At 43.4% G+C, this 23,878-nt stretch overlaps 1 protein-coding gene across 1 annotated transcript in view; it reads right to left on the bottom strand.

The window, feature by feature from the left end:
- The window catches only part of LOC138292335 (retinol dehydrogenase 16-like), a 71,063-nt gene that overhangs the window by 16,961 nt on the left and 30,224 nt on the right, over positions 1 to 23,878 (bottom strand). The window contains exons 2-4 of the mRNA XM_069230886.1: positions 4,705 to 5,031; positions 1,976 to 2,234; positions 1,415 to 1,578 (exon numbers count right to left, since the gene is read on the bottom strand). Coding sequence (XP_069086987.1) covers positions 1,415 to 1,578; positions 1,976 to 2,234; positions 4,705 to 5,017 — 736 coding nt within the window. The 5' untranslated portion in view covers positions 5,018 to 5,031. The remainder of the gene's footprint in view (positions 1 to 1,414; positions 1,579 to 1,975; positions 2,235 to 4,704; positions 5,032 to 23,878) is intronic.

Here is a 23,878-nt window from a genome sequence, read left to right as displayed (position 1 = left end):
TTTTCTGTTGTTTGCTTTACAATGGCCATAGAAGGATTATTCCATACTCTGCTAATGGTAGCTACAAATCCTCTTGCAAATTTACCTTATGCAAGTCCCCTGCTAGCAGAATCAGAAAAGTACAACACAGGAGCTTCCTTTTGCTTCCTAATAAACTAATATCGTCTTTCCTTGGTGTAACTGATATAGGATCTGATTGGAAAAGGGGCCCACACTTGTTCCTTAGACCATAATGTACGAAACAAGGATACAAGATCCTATTAATTGGGATGGAGGAAGCAGATTGACCGGTTGCTGGGAAGAGATGCTTCCTTTTGCTTCCTAATAAACTAATATTGTCTTTCCTCTGTGTAACTGATATAGGATCCGAGTGGAAAAGGTGCCCACACTTGCTCCTTAGACCATAATGTATGAAACAAGGATACAAGATCCTATTAATTTGGATGGAGGAAGCAGATTGACCGGTTGCTGGGAAGAGATGCTGACAAGCAGGGCTCTGATTTGAGGCCTCTTGGTATACAAGTATGCTGTGGACTTTATATGACTCAGCATATATTACAGTAGATTTTAAATACATCATGCTGTGCTCCAAGGGAATATAGTATAGAATCAAATTTCATTTAGCAGGCGTGACCTCCTAAAACTTTGGACAAACATATTATAATCTCCAATGTGGGGTGCCATATCATGTGACTCCTAAAATATCATGGTAAAATGACACAAGGAATGAATGGCCTGTTGGCCTGTAGTCACCTAAGTTTAAAAGTGAAACTGCCTTTTTGTAAGTGTGATCTGCCTTCATAAATAAGATTGCACCACATTGAGCAGTATTGCGCCTACCTTCAAAAAGGTGAGGCGATTCTGATTGAGGTCTGAGAGTGGGACAGTTGCACAAGATATGGACTACCCAAAATCATGGTGGCCTGCTGATAGAGGACGTTTGTAACGATAATCGACTCTGTGAGGCTGGATAAGGAGACAACTAATTTCATATGGAAATGCTTCATTAGGCTGTTGAGGATGGACATTGAGTAAAATAGTCTGTCACTAAAGGGAAATGATTTACAGAGACTGAACACTTTGTCACAGCCTCTGCCACATTTAGTCTTATTTAGTAATGCTTATGGTCCTTCATGGTGATGGGAAACAAATGAATTTAGCAAATGTAGAAGTGATGGCTGATTGATGTGTAAGGACCCATTAGTTGGCTTTGGCTTGGTTTCTTTTAATTCCAGTGACTCCATAGAAAGACCTAAATTGCCTTTAACTGAAGTCACCACATTGCCCAAGCTAATAGTCAAGGGGAACAGACTACAATGACAATTAAAAAGTATCTAAGTGCTGAGGGAAACTCCCAGACATCCAAGCTCCTTTTCTCTCCCTGTAATGCCCCAATATTTGTTTAAAAACTCACCATCATCAAAGTATTGTTTCCCATAGCTCTGCTTAACCTCAGGTGAGGCTTGCTCCCAGGCCTGGGTCAGGTTATTCTGATGAATTTGACAGTCAGTGACGGCTGTCTTGAAGAAGCCTGGCTCTATCATGACAACCTTCACTCCAAAAGGATTCAGCTCCCGCCTGAAATAAACAAAGAGGGTCAGCACTGTGTTTGACGGGTACACCATTTCTATTGCACAACCAGACATGCTCTTGAGACCTCAGCAACTTAACAGAGTTTCACAGTTTAAGTTACCCAACCAACATCTAGCTCTCCTTGCCTCCCAGAATCAATCAATTACATATACATCCCTTGTACCCTTTAGGCAGTGGATGCTGCCTCCTCAAATTCACATCATGTTCCTTAGATTCGGATTAGTCCTATTATTCTTCACAATCTATCCACACTCACAGTAATATGGAAATCCCTAGATGCCCTTATTCAGGTGGCCAGAAGATATTCCTTATACAAACAATCTGGCTGATGGAACTAACACTGTATTCCTAGGCACTCTAATACTGCAGCGTAGTACCGCACCTTAGGCTGTCTGAAAATGCCTCCACTCCAAATTTGGAAATAGAGTAGCCACCACCACTGAGGGGAATCCTCCCGACGATGCTGGAGACATTGATGATCCTTCCCTGTGCCGTCATCACCAGCGGCGTCAAACTCAGTGTTACATCGATCAACCCCAGCAGGTTCACATCCAGCACCCGCTGGAAGTCCCGTTTAGTCAGCCACACATTGGGTGCTATTGGTGTTGCGATCCCAGCATTGTTCACTAGACCCCACAGTCCTAAACAAAGATGAAGAAATGACAAACAATGTGAGTACATTTCAGAAGCCATTAATTTAGCTCCATATAAATAAACTCACACGCCAAAGGCCTCAATCTCTCACTCTTGCTCACTTGTGCGATGGCACTCTTGCAAGCCTTTTCTCTGTGTCTGTCTCTCCCAACATAAACAGAAGATTTCGACCTCCTTAGCTCACACAGTCAACTCTGGGTATCTTTGTGCTTTGATGACTTAGTACAACTTTCTTTCTGTTACGTAAGGTTCGGTTCTATATTAAAGACATTCTGGTGCCATGATGATAATTCACTAGATTCCAACCTCCATGCGGCAGCATTCAGTACTGTTTGCAAATGTATATTGTGTCAATATTTTGTGTATGAATTTTATGTGTATGTACCATTTTGATAGTGCTGAGTCCGTTACAAAGATTGATTGATATTATGACTATTTTATTTTTGGGGCGTTCTATTGGCATTATATTACAGGGATTTGACCCTTTGACGAGAACTGATTTACTTTTTGGGTAGCAGACTACTTCAGCAGAGGTTTTCTCCTGACGCTAACTAGATAAGTTCACTTAGTGCATTCAGTGATTCATGTTTATTATATAATCAGATTTTTTGTTAATAGTTGATTATTTGTCTGTTCCACTTCTCACATTTTGAGGTGGGACACCAAAGTTTTGGTTTCAGTATCGAACATTTTAAGCACTCATCCAGTACAACTAACGCACATTTAAAAAATACTCCAGCACCGTTATCACAGCCCTTTGGGAGTTTTAAATCTGTGAGTAATGGTGGGTACTGGTGGGTATATGTACTATAGAACAACCACACAAATACTCTACCTATGTCTGGCCAATTCTCCGAGGCCTCTGGAATTTAAAAGCAACTAGGTAATCTCTAGTACAGGTATTGCATTTGTCCCTAGGACCACTGCATTGCCTAATTTGTGTCAGGGCGGTGTTTCCATGGGTGTTGTATGGGTCTTTAGTGACGGCCTGGCGGCGCAGGCTACTGACCCATATCTACAAGGCCATGCAAAGCCACTCTGTGTGTGGCCTTGTACATTTGGAGTAAGACAACGTAGTGCAAGTTGCTGAGTTGCCTTACTTTGTGTCAGGGAGATGTTTCCATGGTTGTTGTTGGGTATTCTCACACAGCATCCATGGATTTTGACACATTCCCAGATTTACAAGGTTTTGTAAACCTGGGACTGCATCAAACGCCTACGCCACTCCAAGGGTGGCATAAGAGTGATGCAACGGAGGAGAAATATCTTTATTTCTCCCTGTTTTTTCTTCTTTCTTTCTACAGCACACATAGGAGAAAAACACCTTCCTTGATTGTTTTTGTGCAGAAAGGTGTCCATTCCTGCACAAGAACAATCATCCCCACAATGCAGGCACCCATGCACCATGGTGAAAGGCTGTCTGTGCTGGCGCATGGCAGTAATTTCTGCACCAGCATGGGGGAGAGGACAGAAATGTGCCATATCTAGTAGATACAGTGCATTTCTGCTCTTTCCCGGTGGCACAGGATGGTGCAGCATGGCACTTACTGCGCCGCCCTGCACCACAGGGCATTGTAAATATCGCCCTCTATCTATTAATGCCAGGGAATTGTAGGAGCATGTAATATGCAGGGATACATTCTATAGTTTGCAAGTTGATCTTAATCCCTGGAACTGGAAACGGGAGGCAAGTACACAGTTGAGTTTGCCACTCGCCGACAAGGACTACACTACTTTGGTACCCATAGTCCCATGATGAGGCCTGAGGTTCACTTTCCAGTCTGAGGGAAATTTTCCTAAGGGACACACTCATAGTAGAACTGGGCACATTGCAGGTGGATACTAGGGGTAGATATTAACTTCAAGTGAGTAACTTATTTGATGCTGACATTGGCATGTTTGTTAGGCGCTATTAAATCCTCTATATAAATAAATAGAGAACCATCAGGCATTTGTTGGTAGGTGCCAGGAGAAAAGTGCTTGTTTCTTTCATTTCACAAATGCTTTGCATTCTTAGGAATTTATTTTCATTGTATGCAGGTTTATAAAAAATAAAAGGAACAGATTCTGGAAATTCATTAGGAAGACAAGGGTTGATATGAACATGTGAAAAGAGCGTTGCTGAGTTCATAAGCTATTTAGAACTTCTGGTGATTTATTCAGTGCCCAACTCATCGTGGGTACAGATTCAGAAGATGCATCAATCTGCACAGATAGAAAAAATATAAGCTAGATACCTCTTAACTCGCCTGCAATTACTTCTATTCACCATCCTGACAAACAAGATGCCTCCAGAAACTTTAATAGTCACTTGTTTTTCAAATCTACATCAAGATGTTAAAAATGTTAAATTGCTAGTAGACCTTAATTTGATCACCCAGTTAAACAGCTGACTTCACCCATATGTTTCAGGGAAGAGGATGACAAGAAGCATGGAACTAGTGGGTCTGTGCTCACCTCTGTCTCCCACTTGTTGTTTCACCCAGTGGGCCATAGTGGTCACACTTTCGCTGTTGGTGACGTCTAGAATTACTGTCTGTAGCCTCTGGGATGAGGCCTCTTTCAGCTGATCCTCCCCCTTCTTCGTCAGACATGCAGCTAGCACATGGAAACCACGCCGATCCAGCTGCTGTGCCAATAGGTTCCCGAAGCCTGAGTCGCAGCCGGTGATCAGCACATATTTCTCTGTAAGGTTGGGTACAGTCTGCCTCTCTCGATACCAGCGTATTAAAAAATACACGGGAAGCAGAGCCGCCAGGTACAGCCACATTGTCAGTCCTTTGGCTGTGGTAGAGAAAATGAAGATCAATAAAGTGTTTAAAAATTTCGGCAGGATCTGCATCTCGCAACGTCCCAATCTCTTGCATCCTATTGGTATAAATGGTAGAGTAGAAATGAGGTAAATTCTTTTCAAGTATTTCTTTTTTTAATCATCACTCTTAAATTCTAAATTTGCTTCATGGAGAACATCCCCAGTGAGCACAAAATCTTTGTAGCATTTTTTAATTAATTACACACAAATGTCAGATGTGATCGAGGAAGACAAACGTATCCACCCACAAACCCCCACAAGACCAGGTTAAACCAAACTTTCAATATTTTGTGCTAATCCACCTGTATTTATCGCATGTATATCCGATATCCCTCGAAAAAATGTATTTTGTATTCGGTTCTAGCTGACAAATCTTTAGGAAGAAAAACATTAAAGTGAAAGTAATATTGTAGGTGAGTGGGCCTTGCTTTATTTCCCATCCATGCTCCCAGTGTAATGTGAGGTCAAAAAGTGTGTGTTCTCGCTGCCGAAATCAGCAAGAGACTTACTGGATGGTAAGAGTTCTGGGTGAAACTGCATTGGTCAAGGCTCTAAGGATACCTAAGTCTACTTTGTGACACAGATGGTGCAATGATGTCCTTCAAGTCCTGAGGGAAAATGTCCCTGCTTTCATTGTGGGAAAATAATTCCGAAATATACAGCTACCTACAGTTTGTGATATTTCATGTTGTGGTCAGTTGAAACGTGAGCAACGAGGGTTCTATATGTGGCCATATATATAATCCACAGAAGACGTTAAATATAATGTATTTTGAAAAAAAATCTAACACCTGCTAAAATCTCTTAATGAAACCTAACCCTGAGATATGAAAAAATATAAAGTTCTGAAAATTGTTGTAATACCTTAAACGAATGTGTAAATTCATTTAATTTTTTCAACATGTATCTCGTTAATTTGTAATAACTAAACTTTAATTATATGGACGTCTGACAGTTTATTTACGATCTGGTATCTTTATATCAGGGATTAAGTGCCTCCTGCCATACATTATAAGGATATTGCAAGTCACCTTTATAAGGTTATGGAACTGCAAGGTGACTTGCAATATCCTTATCATGTATGCTAGGAGGTAATTTACTTGGTCACACCATCACCTTTCCCAATCTCTAGTGCAAAATTAAACACATTAAAACCTGTTAGATATTTGTTGCACACTGATATTAGAAACCGTTCAATGCAAGTCAGTTTTAAAAAAATGCGTCATTAGCTTAGCATAAGTAGAAAGATGCAGAAAGATTACTCTATCTAAGGCGTGCAAAAATTAAACAGATTCTCCCTGCTTGGCATTGTAAAAAAAAAAAAAAATAGACCAGAGGAAAGAAAAGCAACATTCAGCCGGTCATTCCAACCCTGGCGGTCCGAGACCGCCAGGGTTGGGGACCGCGGGAGCACCGCCAACAGGCTGGCGGTGCTCCTATGGGCATTCTGACCGCGGCGGTACAGCCGCGGTCAGTGACGGAAAACCGGCGGTGTACTGCCGGTTTTCCGCTGCCCTGGGGAATCCTCGCCGCCATGGGGATTCCGACCCCCATACCGCCATCCTGTTCCTGGCGGTTTCAGCCGCCAGGAACAGGATGGCGGTATGGGGTGTTGTGGGGCCCCTGGGGGCCCCTGCAGTGCCCATGCCAATTGCATGGGCACTGCAGGGGCCCCCGTAACAGGGCCCCACCAAGATGTTCAGTGTCTGCCATGCAGACACTGAAAATCACGACGGGTGCAACTGCACCCGTCGCACCCCTTCCACTCCGCCGGCTCCATTCGGAGCCGGCATCCTCATGGAAGGGTGTTTCCCGCTGGGCTGGCGGGTGGCCTTCTGGCGGTCGCCCGCCAGCCCAGCGGGAAACCCAGAATAACCACGGCGGTCTTCTGACCGCGCAGCGGTATTCTGGCGGCTCCCGCCGGCCCTGTGGTTACCGCGGCCGGTGGGAGTCAGAATGACCCCCTCTGTTTTTGTTGCTTTGAACAGGAGCTCAAATTAAGTTTCGTGCCCTTCCTTTCACCTCGGCTGCTAGCTCCGGCAGCAGACATTGTGAAGTCAGAACTTCGAACTTACAGAACTCAACTGTAGTAACCTTATAATAATCAAGTTCTGATGTCTTTTCTTTATAATCACGAGAAGTTCCTTTACAAGGTTATGGAACTGCAAGGTGACTTGCAGTATTCTTATCATGTATGCCAGGGGTAATTTACATGGTCACACCATCACCTTTCCCAACCTATAGTGCAAAATTAAACACAACAAAAACCTGCTAGATATTTGTTGCCCACAGATAATGCAGGTTAGTTTAAAAAAATGTTTCAGTAGCTTGGAATATGAAGTAAGATGCAGAAACATTCCAGGTTTACTCAAACTAAGGAGTGCAAAAAGGAGTGCAAAAAAATAAAAACATATATTCTTTGCTTGGGATTGTGCGTAATTAAAATAAAGCAGAGGAAAGAAAAGCAACTTTATGTTTTCGTTGTTTTAATCAGCTGCTCCAATTATGCTCTGTGACCTGCCTTTCAACTCTGCTGCTAGCTCTGGCAGCAGGCATTGTGAAGTCAGAACTTCGAACTTCAGACCTCAACTGTAATAACCTTATAATAGTTGAGTTCTGACATCTTTTCTTTATAATCAGTGATTTGGTGCATCACAACTCGCTGATTTTAAAGAAATTAGTGACTGCAATTTATACAGGGATTACAGAACAGATTTGCATGCTAAAACCCATCACTAGGATCCAATCAACTGGAGTATTTCCTACGGGGAACTCCTGAAAGGCCGTCACAACTGTTGTGATGTTTTAAAGAAAAGGATAATTTAATAGGTTGGTTCCAACAGAGGGGTACCCCCTAAAAAATCCTAAAACAAGCACAACAAAAATACAAAATATCAAACAAGAGGAAGTCCTTTTAAAGAAAAAGACCGCCAAGGACACTCTGGAACTACTGCAGAGGCAACACATAGGTTCATCACTACCTACAATAAAAGATCCTATAAAGTTAGGAATCTTATGAAACTATATTGGAATCTGCATTTAGCAGATCCCATCATAGGTAATGAAGAGGGAAATTTACATATCGAAGATTACATATAGAAAGCACAGATATATCAGGGACATGGTTGTGCATACTCATGTTGACCCCATGAAATCTCCCTGGCTAGCCCACTTACCTGGGTTTCACAAATGTGCTGCATGTAAAGCCTGTAAATTTAGTAGCAACCAGGACCAGTACAACTGCACACAGGGAAGATGGAAAAGATCACACACTGTATCACATGTGCTTCTGACCACATAATATACATCTTAGAATGCCCATGTGGTTTGAATTATGTAGGCAGCACTAAATGACTTGTCAAGAGAAGAATCTTTGTGCACTTAATGTCAACATCAGGGCAGTGCGAGCTCTACGGGCGACTGTAATGCAAAAGTCCAGCACTTACAAGATAACGTAATTCATGCATTATGCAGATATGCTGTTGTGTAATTTTTTGCATTGCAGAGTTTAATCCTGAAGACTTATATTCATGGTGCTTATAAATACTGTTCATTTGCAATGTATTGCTGCAGGCTTTCAGAGTGTGTCAGGGTGTGGTCCCTTTCCAGGGCCTTCTAGAAGCTTTCTCTGCAGCATGACTGTGTGTGGTTTGTGGGCTGGGCCAAGACTCTATATAAAGGAACCAGCTCAGCTCCACGTGCTCATTATTCAGAGGTCCCGGTGCAGAGCAGCAGCAACTTCCTGAGCTCCTGTTCCGGAGGCCTACTTTGATCTTCCAGGCCTTGCCCTTCATTGTGTTGGTGATCCTTGATCAGGGCGGTAAAACGGAGGGCGGTCTGGGCCCCCGATCCCGTTCTCGAAGGTTTTCGAGTTCTTGGGCCTAATTTTCATGATAAAGGATTTTCCCTTGTACGTGTCATTGTGTGCTACCATTTCATGGCATTTAAATGGTGGCATTCGAGTCGGCAAGACGTGCAATTCATTTCTTGTGCTTAATTCATGTTATTCATTGTGCGCTACCATTTCATGGCATTTACAAGGTAGCATTCGAATCGGCAAGACGTGCGATTAATTTCTTGTGCTCAATTCATGTCATTCATTGTGTGCTACCATTTCATGGCATTTACATGGTGGCATTCGAATCGGCAAGACGTGCAATTCATTTCTTGTGCTTAATTCATGTTATTCATTGTGCGCTACCATTTCAAGGCATTTACAAGGTAGCATTCGAATCGGCAAGACGTGCGATTCATTTCTTGTGCTTAACTCATGTCATTCATTGTGCGCTACCATTTCATGGCATTTACATGGTGGCATTCGAATCGGCAAGACGCGCAATTCCTTTCTTGTGCTTAATTCATGTTATTCATTGTGCGCTACCATTTCATGGCATTTACAAGGTAGCATTCGAATCGGCAAGACGTGCGATTCATTTCTTGTGCTTAACTCATGTCATTCATTGTGCGCTACCATTTCATGGCATTTACATGGTGGCATTCGAATCGGCAAGACGCGCAATTCCTTTCTTGTGCTTAACTCATGAGATTCATTGTGCGCAACCATTTCATGGCATTTACATATTCTTGTGGAAATCAGCAATGTGCGCAATTCATGTTTCTGCATTTTAGACAAAACTAAGGGGGTTATTCTAACTTTGGAGGAGTGTTAATCCGTCCCAAAAGTGACGGTAAAGTGACGGATATACCACCAGCCGTATTACGAGTTCCATAGGATATAATGGACTCGTAATACGGCTGGTGGTGAATCCGTCACTTTTCCGTCACTTTTGGGACGGATTAACACCTCCTCCAAAGTTAGAATAACCCCCTAAGTGTTAGAATTCTAAATGTTACAATATAAGTGCATAATAAATCCCTTAATACAACTCCTATGATGTTCCAGAAAACGTTCAGATTATTTCCTTGTCCTCATGCAAAAAGACTATGGGGCTCATTCTGAGCCCGGCGGGCGCCGCCCGCCTGGCGGCAACCGCCATATTGCCGCTTTCGACCGCGGAGGCCATTCTGGCTTTCCCGCTGGGCTGGCGGGCGACCGCCAGAAGGCCGCCCGCCAGCCCAGCGGGAAACCACTTCCCACGAGGAAGCCGGCTCCGAATGGAGCCGGCGGAGTGGGAAGGTGCGACGGGTGCAGTTGCACCCGTCGCGAATTTCAGTGTCTGCGAAGCAGACACTGAAATTCTTTGTGGGGCCCTCTTACGGGGTCCCCTGCAGTGCCCATGCCATTGGCATGGGCACTGCAGGGGCCCCCAGGGGCCCCACGACACCCCATACCGCCATCCTGTTCCTGACGGGCGACCCGCCAGGAACAGGATGGCGGTATGGGGTGTCGGAATCCCCATGGCGGCGCAGCTTGGGATTCCTCAGGGCATCGGAAAACCAGCGGGAGACCGCCGGTTTTCCTGTTCTGACCGCGGCCAAACCGCCGCGGTCAGAATGCCCTGCGGGGCACCGCCAGCCTGTTGGCGGTGCTCCCGCATCCCCGGCCCCGGCGGTCCTTGACCGCCGGGGTCGGAATGAGCCCCTATGTTTGATTTTGAAAACATAATTCTAGAGAGTTCTTATATTTCTAGTCAATGTGTAACATTTCATTAAGATATTTATTGAGAAGTTGTATTAATCATTCTTAATTTCTTCCCAGGTAATCAGACTTCTTGAGGCCTAGTTATTTAGTCCATGCTTAAGTGATCCATGGTTACAATATGACAATGCTTAGAATCATAGTCTAGTAAAGATTAATATGATATAATCTTGATATTGTGTGTTTTAACCTTTTGCTTCCTACAGGTCTCTTTCCCAGCTGTTCCCTATCTAATCCCCTTTTCCCCACTTGGACTCTCTCAGACTCTGTGACATTCTAATCAGAGTATTGGAGCTGTTTTGTGGTGGACATGTTGGGAACGTGCGCAGACCCCGAGGCTCTGGTGACTCTGACAGAATAGTGAGCCCACAAATTAATTATCCTCCTGGTTTGCGTGTGTTCTCAGCATGGCCACTTTGGACAAACTAGTCAAGGCTATCACACAGCTCCAAGCAGAGGTAATGTCATCCAAAGATATAACAGCTAGCCTAGCTGAGAGAGTGAGTCAGTTACAGGAAAAGGTAGAGAAGAAGGAACAAAATCCCATAGGTGTGTCTTGGCCTGGTCCTTCTTCTCAGGCTTCTGGAAGTAATCCTACGAACATTTCCCTCAACGTTCCTTCAGCCATTCCCCTAGCTCCTCCAGAACATTTCTCAGGCGATCCTTTCAAAGCGCAATCTTTCCTGGTTCAAGTGGAATTGCATTTTACCTGCCCACCACACCCTTTCCCTGATACCCAATCCAGAGTGGCTTTCTTGTTATCGGACCTGTCTGGGGATGCAGCTACCTGGGCTATTCCTCTTGTGCGTAAAGACAGTCCCCTGCTTTACAATTGGAAAAATGTTGTTTGTGAGTTTGAAAGAGTATTTGATCGTAGAACTGTGACGTTGTCGGCTGACCGTGAATTATTAGACTTGCGACAAGGTAACCAGGATCTAGTGTCATATTTAGCTAACTTTAATCAGCTGGTAGCCGAGACATCCTGGCCTGAAGAAAAACAAGCGGCCTTGTTCTACAAGGGACTCAAGGAGGAGCTAAAAGATATTCTAGCTCAAATAGACCCACAGCCTACAGACTGTCAAGACCTGATAAACCTCGTTTTAAGACTGGATCATCGTTTAGCGGAACAAAGGGGAACACGCAAAAAGACTGAGAGAGATTCCTGGCGAGTTCACGATAATAGAGAATCAAGTGCTCAGAAAGAAAGAACGCCAGAACCTACGGAAATTGGTACAATCAGGAGGCCTCTGACCCAAGACGAAAAGGACTTACGTAGAAATAATAGACAATGACTTTATTGCGGGTGCAAGGGTCATTTTGCCACAGAATGTCCAATCAAACCAAAGAGCAAACGAGGTCCTGTCAAGAAACTTGCAGCCAATGCACAAGTCGAGCCAGAAAACTAAATCACCCAAGATGTAAAGAAAGGTTGCTCTTGGGTGTCACCGTGGACCCTTCACAATCTAGACATCTCAAGCTGGGCATAAAAGTTCAAGTAAAGAAAAATAACTATTTCAAGAAGGCCCTCGTAGATTCTGGGGCTACCGGGAACTTTGTTGACGCCCAATTGGTCCGCGCATGGGGGATCCCATGCATCGAGAAGAAGACTCCAGAAATAATACAAGCAGTAGATGGAAAACTCTTGACTGGAGGCCCAGTAACTCTTCAGACTGTCCTCTTGTTGGTGATCTGTGAGGGGAAGGACCAAAGAAACAAACATAAAGAGAAACTCATCCTTGACGTGATCCATGCTCCTCAGTATGGAATTATCCTTGGCTTACCCTGGTTGATTCATCACAATCCTGAGATTAATTAGGCAGAAAGAAGGGTCATATTCTCATCAGCTCTATGTAAAGAAAAATGTTTCCAAAAGTCTCAAGTTACCAAAACTGGCAACTCTTACATAGCCACTGCAGCGGAAAAAGAAGTTAAGTTGCCCAAGCAGTATTCATTCTATGGAGAAGTATTCGATGAAAAAGAAGCAGAAAACTTGCCTCCTCATAGACTTTATGACTGTCAAATTGATCTAATCCCAGGTGCGATACTCCCCAGCTGTCATGTATACGCCCTGTCAGAACATGAAAACCAATATTTACGAAAGTATCTAGATCAATTCATGGAGAATGGTTTCATCTGCCCTTCTAAGTCTCCTGCAGCGTCTCCTTTGTTTTTTGTCCCAAAAGCGAATGGAGATCTTCGAACTTGTATTGACTAAAGGGGTTTGAACAAGGTCACCATCAAGAATTAATACCCCTTGCCTCCGATTCAGGTCTTGCTGGAACAAGTAAAGAAAGCTAAAATCTACACTAAGCTCGATCTACGAGGTGCTTATCATTTAGTCAGAATGAGGGAGGGCGATGAATGGAAAACAGCATTCTAGACAAGATATGACCTCTTTGAATACACCATCATGCCTTTTGGTCTGTGTAATGCTCCAGCAGCATTTCAATTTTTTCTTGAATGACATTCTTAGAGAGTATCTCAACATATTTGCAATAGTCTACATCGATGACATTTTGATCTACTCTGACAATGAAAACGGACATGTACAACATGTCAAGAAAATTCTTGCAGCTCTTCGAAAGCACCGTTTATATTACAAACTATCCAAGTGTGAGTTTCATGTTACTACAGTTGAGTTTTTAGGGGTTATCCTTACCCCTCAAGGTATGGTTATGGCAGAAAAGAAAGTACAAGCCATATCTGGTTGGCCCACTCCAAACACTGTTCGAGATGTACAGTGTTTCCTGGCGTTTGCAAACTTTTACCGCAGGTTTATAGACCATTTCTCTGAAACAGTAGCCCCAATCACTAAGTTATTGAGAAAGAAAGAACAATTTGTATGGTCCCCAGAAGCTGACCAAGCCTTTTCAACTTTGAAGGAAGCTTTTTCCACTGCCCCAGTCTTGACTCACCCTGATGTGGATCGTCCCCTCATAGTGGAAGCCAATGCCTCAGATGTGGCAATTGGTGCAGTCTTGTCACAATGAAGCAAAGACACTGGCCAACTTCATCCTGTAGCCTACATGTCTCGCAAGCTGAACGAAGCCGAACAGAACTATGTCATTGCGGAGAAAGAGCTTCTGGCGATTTGTGACGCCTTTAAAGAATGGAGACATAATTTGTTGGGTGCCAAGTGCACTGTCACAGTATATACTGATCATCGCAATCTCCAGTTCATGAGTTCAGCCAGACTTTTGACTCCTCAGCAATTACGCTGGATGTTGTTTTTTGCTGAATTTGATTTTGTGGTAACTTTCCATCCAATAGTCTACCACGGTGCCTGCAGTTCAGCCCTCCAGAGCTATCATTGCTCCAGACAAAGTCCTATGCATCATAACAAGTGAAGATTTCTTTGAAGATATCCGTAATTCCTTCACCATTGAGAAATGGCAGACATGGGCTCAAGCAGACCCCAAAAGGTCAATCAAGCAAGGACTACCTTTCCATAATGCTCGCTTGTTTGTGCCCACTACCAAGCTTCACAAGTTAGTATTTCATTGGTTGCATGTTATACCTACGGCAAGTCACCCAGGAACTCCTAAAACTCTTGAATTAATCCAATGCTACATTTGGTGGCCTACTCTGACAAAAGACGTCAAAACAATGGTAAATGACTGAGAAGTCTGTGCTCGCATCAAGACAAGTCATTCAAAACCGAAAGGGTTGTTGCACCCACTCCCAACTCCATGTCGACCTAGGGAACACATCTCTTTGGACTTCATTACGGGACTACCAGTGGTTCAACAACATTCAGTAATCCTTGTGGAAGTAGATAGTCTCACGAAGTATTGTCATTTCATTGCCTGTAAGAAATTGCCCACCTCCAGTGAACTGGCGACCATCCGACTAAATAGAGTGGTCCGTTATCATGGGCTGCCAAAATGATTCTCTCCGATCGAGGGTCACAATTTGCCTCCAATTTCTGGAAAACATGGTGCAAAACACTTCAAGTCACGTTCACACTATTTACAAGCCATCATCCTCAAACAGATGGTCAAACGGAGAGACTAAACCAGACTTTGAAGCAATACCTGCGTGCTTACGCTGAGAAAGCACTTCATTCTTGGACATCAATGCCCTGGTTAGCTGAGTTAGCCTCCAAAAACTCATTTCACACTTCCACTGGTGTTACACCCTTTTTTGGCTCGTTTGGCTATCATCCTGACACCTTGCCCATCACGATCCCTCAAGAAAGTTCTCTTACACCAGATGTGTCGGAAACCATTCAACACCTTCACCAAACCCAGAAATTGATTCAACAGCATTTAGAAAAAGCGAAACAAAAATACAAAAAGCATTACGACAAGAAACACTGTGAGGGACCTCAGTATCAACCAGGTGATAAAGTGTGTCTTTCTACAAGACATATAGACTTCAAGAAAAAGCACATGTTTAATCCCAAATTCATAGGTCCCTACACTGTCTGTTCTGCTTTCCTTCTCTTATTTTATGACCGAGCTTACAAAACTTCTCTGGAATGCACTTCTTAGTTTAAAGAAGACATTTATGGTTATTATTACTTCACCACGAGGTTCCTGAAAGATGAAATTAGTAGGTTGGAAGCACATGTTTAAAAGTAGTCGCAGCAATGAAAGCAAAATATATCAATGTACTTCTCAGTTGCAATGTACACCGCAAATACATGTGATTATATTATAGCATAACTTCAAAGCAAAGCATAAAAGTCAAAATTGCATCACCGTAGGGACTATCACTCCGCTTCATCTTTCTAAGGGCTGCAAGTTGATGACTCCGGTTCAACTGCGAGAAAGAGATTTTCCACCCAAACGGGAGATAGGCACTGACGTCCATTCCTGTCTGAAGTCGAGATCCTCTCCCCTCGCTGCTGCCCAGGCCCATCGTTCAAACTCAGTGTGGGAACTGAATGAACTTGGAGAGTGGCCAGTTCTCCAAACTTCACTCGTTCCCAGACAGGATTGAGAGGTAAACACAAAATCTACACTCTCTTATCAGCTAGGGTTTGGTGTGAAAAACACAGCTTGGTCTATTATGTGGAAAAACACAGCTCATCTGCAATGTCTCAACTGCAATGTCTTACTCCACGTTAAAGCCAATAGGCAGCTAACCTAAATACCAAATGTAATGTCTAATGCCTTGTTAAAGCCAATAGGCAGCTGACCTACATACCAAATGTAATGTCTAATGCCATGTTAAAGCCAATAGGCAGCTAAACTTAATACCAAATGTAATGTCTAACTCCATGTTAAAGCCAATAGGCAGCTAAACTGAATAATGTGCTACTGGTGAGCATTGAGCAACTAATATGTGCAGTGGTGAAACACAAAGTCATTGGTCTAACACAATTAATAGCATAACACTGTCCTTCAGCAAATCAATCCTGTGACCTATAAACTGCAATTACCAAGGTCATTACATATTCATCCAGTGTTCCACACATCCCTTCTGAAAAAAGCAGTCCAGAAGGTCCGCTCTCCTCCAGCTCCAGTTCTATTACAGGGGGAAATGGAATACAAAGTCAAGAAGGTGTTGGATTCCAAACTGAGAGGGCGTAACCTATGGTACTTAATCTTGTGGAACGTTTATGGCCCTGAAAGTAACTCATGAGTTTCCGCATCTGATGTTCATGCTCCATTACTTGTGAGGCGTTTTCATCATCTCAATCCAGGCAAGCCAGGCCCTAGAGCGCGTCTGGGAGAGGGGAGTACTGTCAACATCAGGGCACTGCGCGATCTACGGGCGACTGGAATGCAAAAGCCCAGCACTTACAAGATAACGTAATTCATGCATTATGCAGATATGCTTTTGTGTAACCTTTTGCATTTCAGAGTTTAATCCTGAAGACTTATATTCATGGTGCTTATAAATACTGTTCATTTGCAATTTATTGCTGCAGGCTTTCAGAGTGTGTCAGGGTGTGGTCCCTTTCAGGGCGTTCTAGAAGCTTTCTCTGCAGCATGACTAAGTGTGGTTTGTGGGCTGGGCCAAGACTCTATATGAGGGAGCCAGCCCAGCTCCACGTGCTCACTATTCAGAGGTCCCGGTGCAGAGCAGCAGCAACTTCCTGAGCTCCTGTTCCGGAGGCCTACTTTGATCATCCATGCCTTGCCCTTCATTGTGTTGGTGATCCTTCATCAGGGCGGTAAGACGGAGGTCGGGCTGGGCCCCCGATCCCGTTCTCGAAGGTTTTCGAATTCTTGGGCCTAATTTTCACGATAAAGGATTTTCCCATGTGCGTGTCATTGTGCGCTACCATTTCATGGCATTTACAAGGTAGCATTCGAATCGGCAAGACGCGCGATTCATTTCTTGTGCTTAACTCATGAGGTTCATTGTGCGCAACCATTTCATGGCATTTACATATTCTTGTGGAAATCAGCAATGTGCGCAATTCATGTTTCTGCATTTTAGAAAAAACTAAGGCCCGTATTTATAATTTTTTAGCACCACATGTGCGTCATTTTTTTAAGCAAAAATGGCGCTAACTTGCAAAATACAATTGTATTTTGTAAGTCTGCACCGTTTTTGCGTCAAAAAGCGGTGCAAATGCGGCGCTAACAAAGTAGAAATATGGGCCTAAGTGTTAGAATTCTAGATGTTACATTATAAGTGCATAATAAGTCCCTTAATACAACTCCTATGGTGTTCCAGAAAACGTTCAGATTATTTCCTTGTCCTCATGCAAAAAGACTGTGTCTGATTTTGAAAACATAATTCTAGAGGGTTCTTATGTTTCTAGTCAATGTGTAACATTTCATTAAGAGATTTATTGAGAAGTTGTATTATTCTTAATTTCTTCCCAGGTAACCCGACGTCTTGAGGCCTAGTTATTTAGTCAATGCTTAAGTTATCCATGGTTACAATATGACAATGCTTAGAATCATAGTCTAGTAAAGATTAATATGATATAATCTTGATATTGTGTGTTTTAACCTTTTGCTTCTTACAGGTCTCCTTCCCAGCTGTCCCCTACCTAATCCCCTTTTCCCCACTTGGACTCTCTTAGACTCTGTGACATTCTAATCAGAGTATTGGAGCTATCTTGTGGTGGACATGTTGGGAACGTGCGCAGACCCCGAGGATCCGGTGACTCTGACACTTACGTGCCATTAAATCTAACAATCCTAGCTATCTAGTAGCTAGGCAATGCTACCTCAAACATAACATCAACAGTGATTCAGTCAAATATTATGGTATTGACAGAGTAGTGAAAACATCAGAGGTGGAGATCGGGAAAAACAACTAAGAATTCAGGAATCAGGCTACATTAACCAACTCAATACCAAATACCCATATGGATTGAACAGTGATGAAGAACTGGCTATCCATGTTGGAATTTAATATTTAGCTCAGCCATGGCCTATAGATGAATTGCAATTAGTGAATTTCCTTTTGAAATCCTGGAGTACCACTCTCAATGAGCGATGGTGCAGTTACTGATAAACTATTTTTCTGTTTCTTCACAGATGTGTGTATATATTTCTTTTGCTATTCTTTCTTTTTACAGTGGGCCCTCATCTTGACTTTAGTAGGTCAAGATGACCATGGCAGTTCAATAACTTTCTGACTCCTGATCAGTATTTTAATCTGGGTTATCAATGATTTGACACAAGGGGTTTTCTTCTGTGTTTCTTTCATATTCACCACCACTTTATGCGCTGGGTCACAGTAAGTATTTTGGATGTATCATTATATTGGCCAATAGCTTCTGAATTATTCTTGCTTTGTTTGTTCTGGTATGTTTCAAAATGATTCATTATACAATCGGTCAAGGTACTGGCCAATTAGTGGTGGGTAGCAAGGAGGTATGGCTATTTTGCATGATCATTTTCTTGTGTTTGATGGTTTAGTTACCGAACTTGGATTACCTTGTCTTTATTCAATTTTTATTTCGGGCACTTGCCCAGCACTGTCTGTGACTACTGATGATTGTTGGAACACTCTGCACTTATGTCATGTGAAGAATACTTTGGATTTCTGCTATGTGTAGAATTGCAGTTGTCATGTGGTCAAACTTTAATGATGGCTGCAGTTTCCACAGTAGGCACCTTTATTATGAGGATTATTTGTGCCATGCCATATGTTTTGCTTCCTTTCACCTAGCATGAATATAGGGCACTTTCCCCCCCGATTATTGAAAGATCGTTGAATACAGGGATGATCTCAGGTCTGATTGGTGTCAGGTGTGATGATTGTATTGCCTTTGAACAATGCATTCATCAAACTGTGAATTACACTGACAGATATGTTTTTAATCAGGGTTTTGCACTGCTGTTTTTTTATTGAACTAACAAACATGCTCTTGAACAGTCAAGCTCTGCCCCATCTGATGTAATATTTACAATAATTGTGATCATGGACTGCACAATAATTCTAATATTGCTACACATTATGGGGGTCATTCCGACCCCGGCGGGCGGCGGGTGCCGCCTGCTGGGCGGAGACCGCCAAAAGACCGTACCGCGGTCAACTGACCGTGGCGGTCATTCTGACTTTCCCGCTGGGCGGGCGGGCGACCGCCAAAAGGCCGCCCGCCCGCCCAGCGGGAAAGCCCCAGCAACAATGAAGCCGGCTCCGAATGGAGCCGGAGGAGTTGCTGCTGTGCGACGGGTGCAGTGGCACCCGTTGCGATTTTCAGTGTCTGCTTTGCAGACACAGAAAATCTTAATGGGGCCCCCAGGGGCCCCACGACACCCGTTCCCGCCAGCCTCTTCCTGGCGGTGTAAACCGCCAGGAACAGGCTGGCGGGAAGGGGGTCGGAATCCCCATGGCGGCGCTGCAAGCCGCGCCGCCGTGGAGGATTCCCTGGGGCAGGGGAAAACCAGCGGGAAACCGCCGGTTTCCCTTTTCTGAATTGCCCCGGAAGCACCGCCAGCCTGTTGGCGGTGCTTCCTCCGTCCCCGGCCCTGGAGGTCCATGACCGCCAGGGTCGGAATGACCCCCTAAGTGTACAATATGAAATTTGTTGAACCTCCTTGTAATTTTTCAAGGGATTACAATAGCAATTCATTTGTGCAATCGCTACGATTTTCTCTTCAGCCCTACGCTGATTCAGTGGTGCATAAATGCGTTTTCTATGACTATGTTTCATTTTTTTATGTATTTATTTCTCGAATTCCCGTAATGTTTCGTGTTGTCACAATTTGATATTTATGGGTTATGGATCTGGAATTGTTAATGATAAGCATTGGAGGGGGGTTCCAAAACACTTTTTCTCCATTCATTTTGAACAGCGATAGGGCCAAAACTACTAGATAGAATTACACCAAATTTGGCAGAAAAGTAGGTCCTGGACCAGAAAGGCAAACTTTTTTGTTGTGGTGGAAATCAGTTCGGTAGTTTCAGAGAAATTAAAGAAAATCCAAATTTGGATATCTATGGATGAGAAGGATTTGTGAATTCTCGGATCTCATGCTGAGATCTGATTGCCTGACAGCGCTTCAACAAGGAATCCGTTAAAGTGTTGTCAGCCAACTTGGGACTTCCAGAAAAAAGAATGAAAAATACAGAAGGGTCCAGGGTACTAACACCCTGACCCCTTAGCTCTGATGTGAAGGTCTCAAAGGGACCCCCCAGGGCTAAAAAAGCATTTTTGTTATTTCTGCCCTGATTCATAGTGTATTCGTGGATCTGGCAAAAAAAGGTTTTAATGACACGCGGCTCACATGCTTCACCTTTATCAAGCCCCCAGGTGGGTCAAGCCCTGGGAGCAACTTTATTTGCAATGGGGGTCCACCCGGCCCCCACATAGCCCCGGGGACTGCCACCTCCCTGGGGCGATGATCAACATTAAGGAGGGGGCAGCCCTCCTGCAGCCCCGGGAACCAACACCTCCCTGGGGCTTATAGCAATTAATATGTAGGGGTACCCGGCCCCCCGAGGCCAGGGAACCACCATCTCCCCGAGGCTATGTTTAAATAGTGTGCAGAGGGGACACGTGCTCTGCCACAGACCCAGGGACCACCACCTCCCTGGGGGAAATAGTTAAAAATAGAATGGGAGTCTGTTTCGGACCCCCAAGCCTCAAGGACCACCACCTCCTTGGGGCTTCTTCCACGTTAGAGGGAGCAGCTCCCCTCGTGGCACCACTGATGGCCCTGGGGACAGCCACCCACCAGGGCTGGTTCCTGTTATGTCCCGGGGTGCCCACCCCAGGACATAGCTGTTTGCTGTAGCTTGGCTGCAGCTTTGACAGTTCACCAGTTACAGCTAGAGTTACCCCAAGTAACTATGACTCGTGCCCTAAAATAATTACCTCACAAATCTTTGATAACATCATTGATAATATCAATGTAATATTTGCAGTAACATTTTTGACGAAACAACTGTGCATGGCAGGGGCACGAGTTATAGTTGCCTTAGAGTACGAGTTATAGTTACTTGAGGTAACTCTAACTGTAACTGGTGAATTTCTATGGTTTCGTACATTTAAAATGTGAGCCTAACTATAACATCCCTGTAACCTTTGTTTTTTTAGATGAATATATATATATATATATATATATATATATATATATATATATATATATATATATATATATGATTGGGGAAGATGCATCAACCAACTTCTGGTTTGCTCTGTGTAACACAGTGTGTTATTTGTACATTACATCTGATATTATACATTGTGCAGCATGTATTTTACTGTGCTTTGTGCTTATGTTAAATATCTATTGAGAGAGTATAAAAAGAAAGTTTCTGTATGGATGGCAGGGGGTGGATTTCTGGCCTAACTAGTGTGGAATAGTTTCCTTGGTTGTAATTCTGCAAGATTGATTGCTGCTGGTTTTCTCCTTCTGGAAATTAGGTTAGAGACTTAGGGCCAGATGTACGTAGCTTTGGGTTTGCAATTTCCTAATAGAAAACTTTTGCAATTCGATATTAGGATATCCCAAACAGCTTTGTAGAACAGTGTGTTTTACACTGTTCGGGATTCCCAATGGCTTGCAATTGACCTACCTCATTAATATTCTGAGGTAGGTCACAATTTGCGACCCACTGGGAACTGGTAAGAACACAGGATGGTGGCCTACTGGGGACAGCCGATCACTGTGTCTGTGTTTGTTTTTAAATAAAACAACCTTTTTTTTTAAATGCAGCCCCTTTTCCTTAATGGAAAACGAGATGTGTTTCAAAAACACAAATGAAAAGTTTTCTTTTCATTTTTTAAAGAGCAGGCAATGGTCCGTGGAATCAATGCCTGCTCTAAAGAAATGTTTTTATGACCATTCCCAAAGCGGGAGGTGAATGGTTTACCATGAAATTGAATTTGGTGGTAAAAAGTGAATGTTTTGCAACCACATTTCGGTCACAAAACATTCATACATACTTCTATTATGAAGGGACGCCTTTAACATGCCCCTTCCTAATTCTGATTTGCTAACCCATTTTGGTATTCGGAAATACGTTACCGAATTGCAAAATAGGGTTTCGTACATAGGAAAAAGCTTTTTTCCAGTCACAAACTTCCTGATTCTGCGATTTGGGCTGTTTGCAAGCTGAAAAATCTTTGTGTATCTGCCCCTTAGTCCTTACTTTGGTTCACCTGTCCTGCCAAATCTTGATTCCCCTGTCTCTTTTTGAGGTGGGGGAACTGCAGGGTGTCTGCTGGCAGAGTTTCAGTTTGCTCTGCTAATGAGAATCCCTGAACTGGAGGCTCTTCTGCTATTGGGCCATCGCTTAATAGTGATGGTCACCCTGCCCTAGATTTAGCGGTATCTGCCACATGGGTACAGACCTCTAAGTTAGGTGGCAGGTTTTAGGCTAAGGGAATGAAGGCCATGGCCTTCAATTACCAGCAGGCCAAACGGGCCATCCATTCAACTTTAAGCAACTCCAACAGGCCATAATTGAGTTTGAAGGATGAAAGTAATCCGTCAAAAAAGCAGATGCCCTTTTTGCCAAACTTATACTTCCTTTTCCCTTTTTAAAGGTGGGAGACCAGCAAAGTTTTCAAAGGTGAAGGCTCAGTTGGCTCCTCCTCTTTAGTAACCTTTGATCTGAAGATCCATCTTTCATTGAATCTCAAGAAAGGAATAACAGTCCAGACAGGGAAATAAATCAATGGTCCAACTGACAGGAAGAAAAAATTCCTTGCACACCAAGGACATTTATTTTTTGTTTTTTGAGAATAAACTTGTTCAAAACAAATATGATGGTCACTTATAAAGCTCTTCAGCCTTTACAGCAAGTGACGCAATGACGGTTGCCCTAAAGGCTTAAAGATCCCCGAATGGTGGTGAGCTCCTCTAAATCTGGAAGAGGGGCATCCACAAAGGAAATGGTGACCACTGCCTCCACCGACTGGGTGGGCCACCAATCACCTTCTGAGGGCCTTAGTTTTTATTTATTTTATTTTTTTTAATTTTGAGCCAATGTTCAAAGCAGTTGTTTTTTAAGTTTTATGTGTCAAAGTTGTATGCGTTTTATTTCTGTGGTGTAAGGTAAATCAACTGCATTTAATTCAGTTATCTACTCAAAAGGTTTCTGTCTGCCACTGATTGGATGATGGGTTCTGGCACTCCACCAGCAAGCTATGGAATAAAGTGACAACCAAAGGAAGGGATGGTGCGGAGAGGAGTATGACTGTGTCAGAAATAGCTGAGAGTATGCCGGACAACTTATGTGAGTCCTCCTGACCCAATGTTACTGAAGACTGGAACCAAATGAGATGAGGCATGTCTAAATCCTTCCAAAACCAGGTTCCCTCAGCTCCTATACTCCTCATGCTGACTAGTAAGGAGGAAAAAAGTCAGGCAAGTACACTTGAAGCTTGTACTGATAAACCATCTACCTCTGTTAGTGACTACTACTTCACTGACAAATCCTTGCCCTAAGTCTTGCTAACTGCTTTAATGTATCCTTTGACAAGTGTGTCCTTCTGCTTTCTCTTTGCTACACTCATTAAAGCTAAAAGCACTGCAAGCATCTCTTCCTGCCTTGATGTTCAGAGAATTCACAATTTCTTGCAAGAGCGAAAGGTGCAAGGTGCCTAGCATCTTACATCTCGAAACAAACCTGTATCTCCCTATTTGTTCACCATGATTGCGGGTGTAAAACCTCCAAATACACCACTTGGGTCTATGTGGCAAACACCAAAAAAGCCTACCAATACTATAACGACCTGGGGCTTTCAGTTCAGATTTTCTCAAGAGAATGTTCAGTTACCACTGGGGGGGCCGAGCACATAAAATCAGACTGAGCTGGCGGGTGGTGTTGTGTTCGTGCCACGCAGTACA

This window comes from Pleurodeles waltl, chromosome 4_2, assembly GCF_031143425.1.
Source record: "Pleurodeles waltl isolate 20211129_DDA chromosome 4_2, aPleWal1.hap1.20221129, whole genome shotgun sequence".
In the NCBI taxonomy this organism is placed as follows: domain Eukaryota; kingdom Metazoa; phylum Chordata; class Amphibia; order Caudata; family Salamandridae; genus Pleurodeles; species Pleurodeles waltl.
This window is presented reverse-complemented; position numbering and strand designations above follow the sequence as displayed.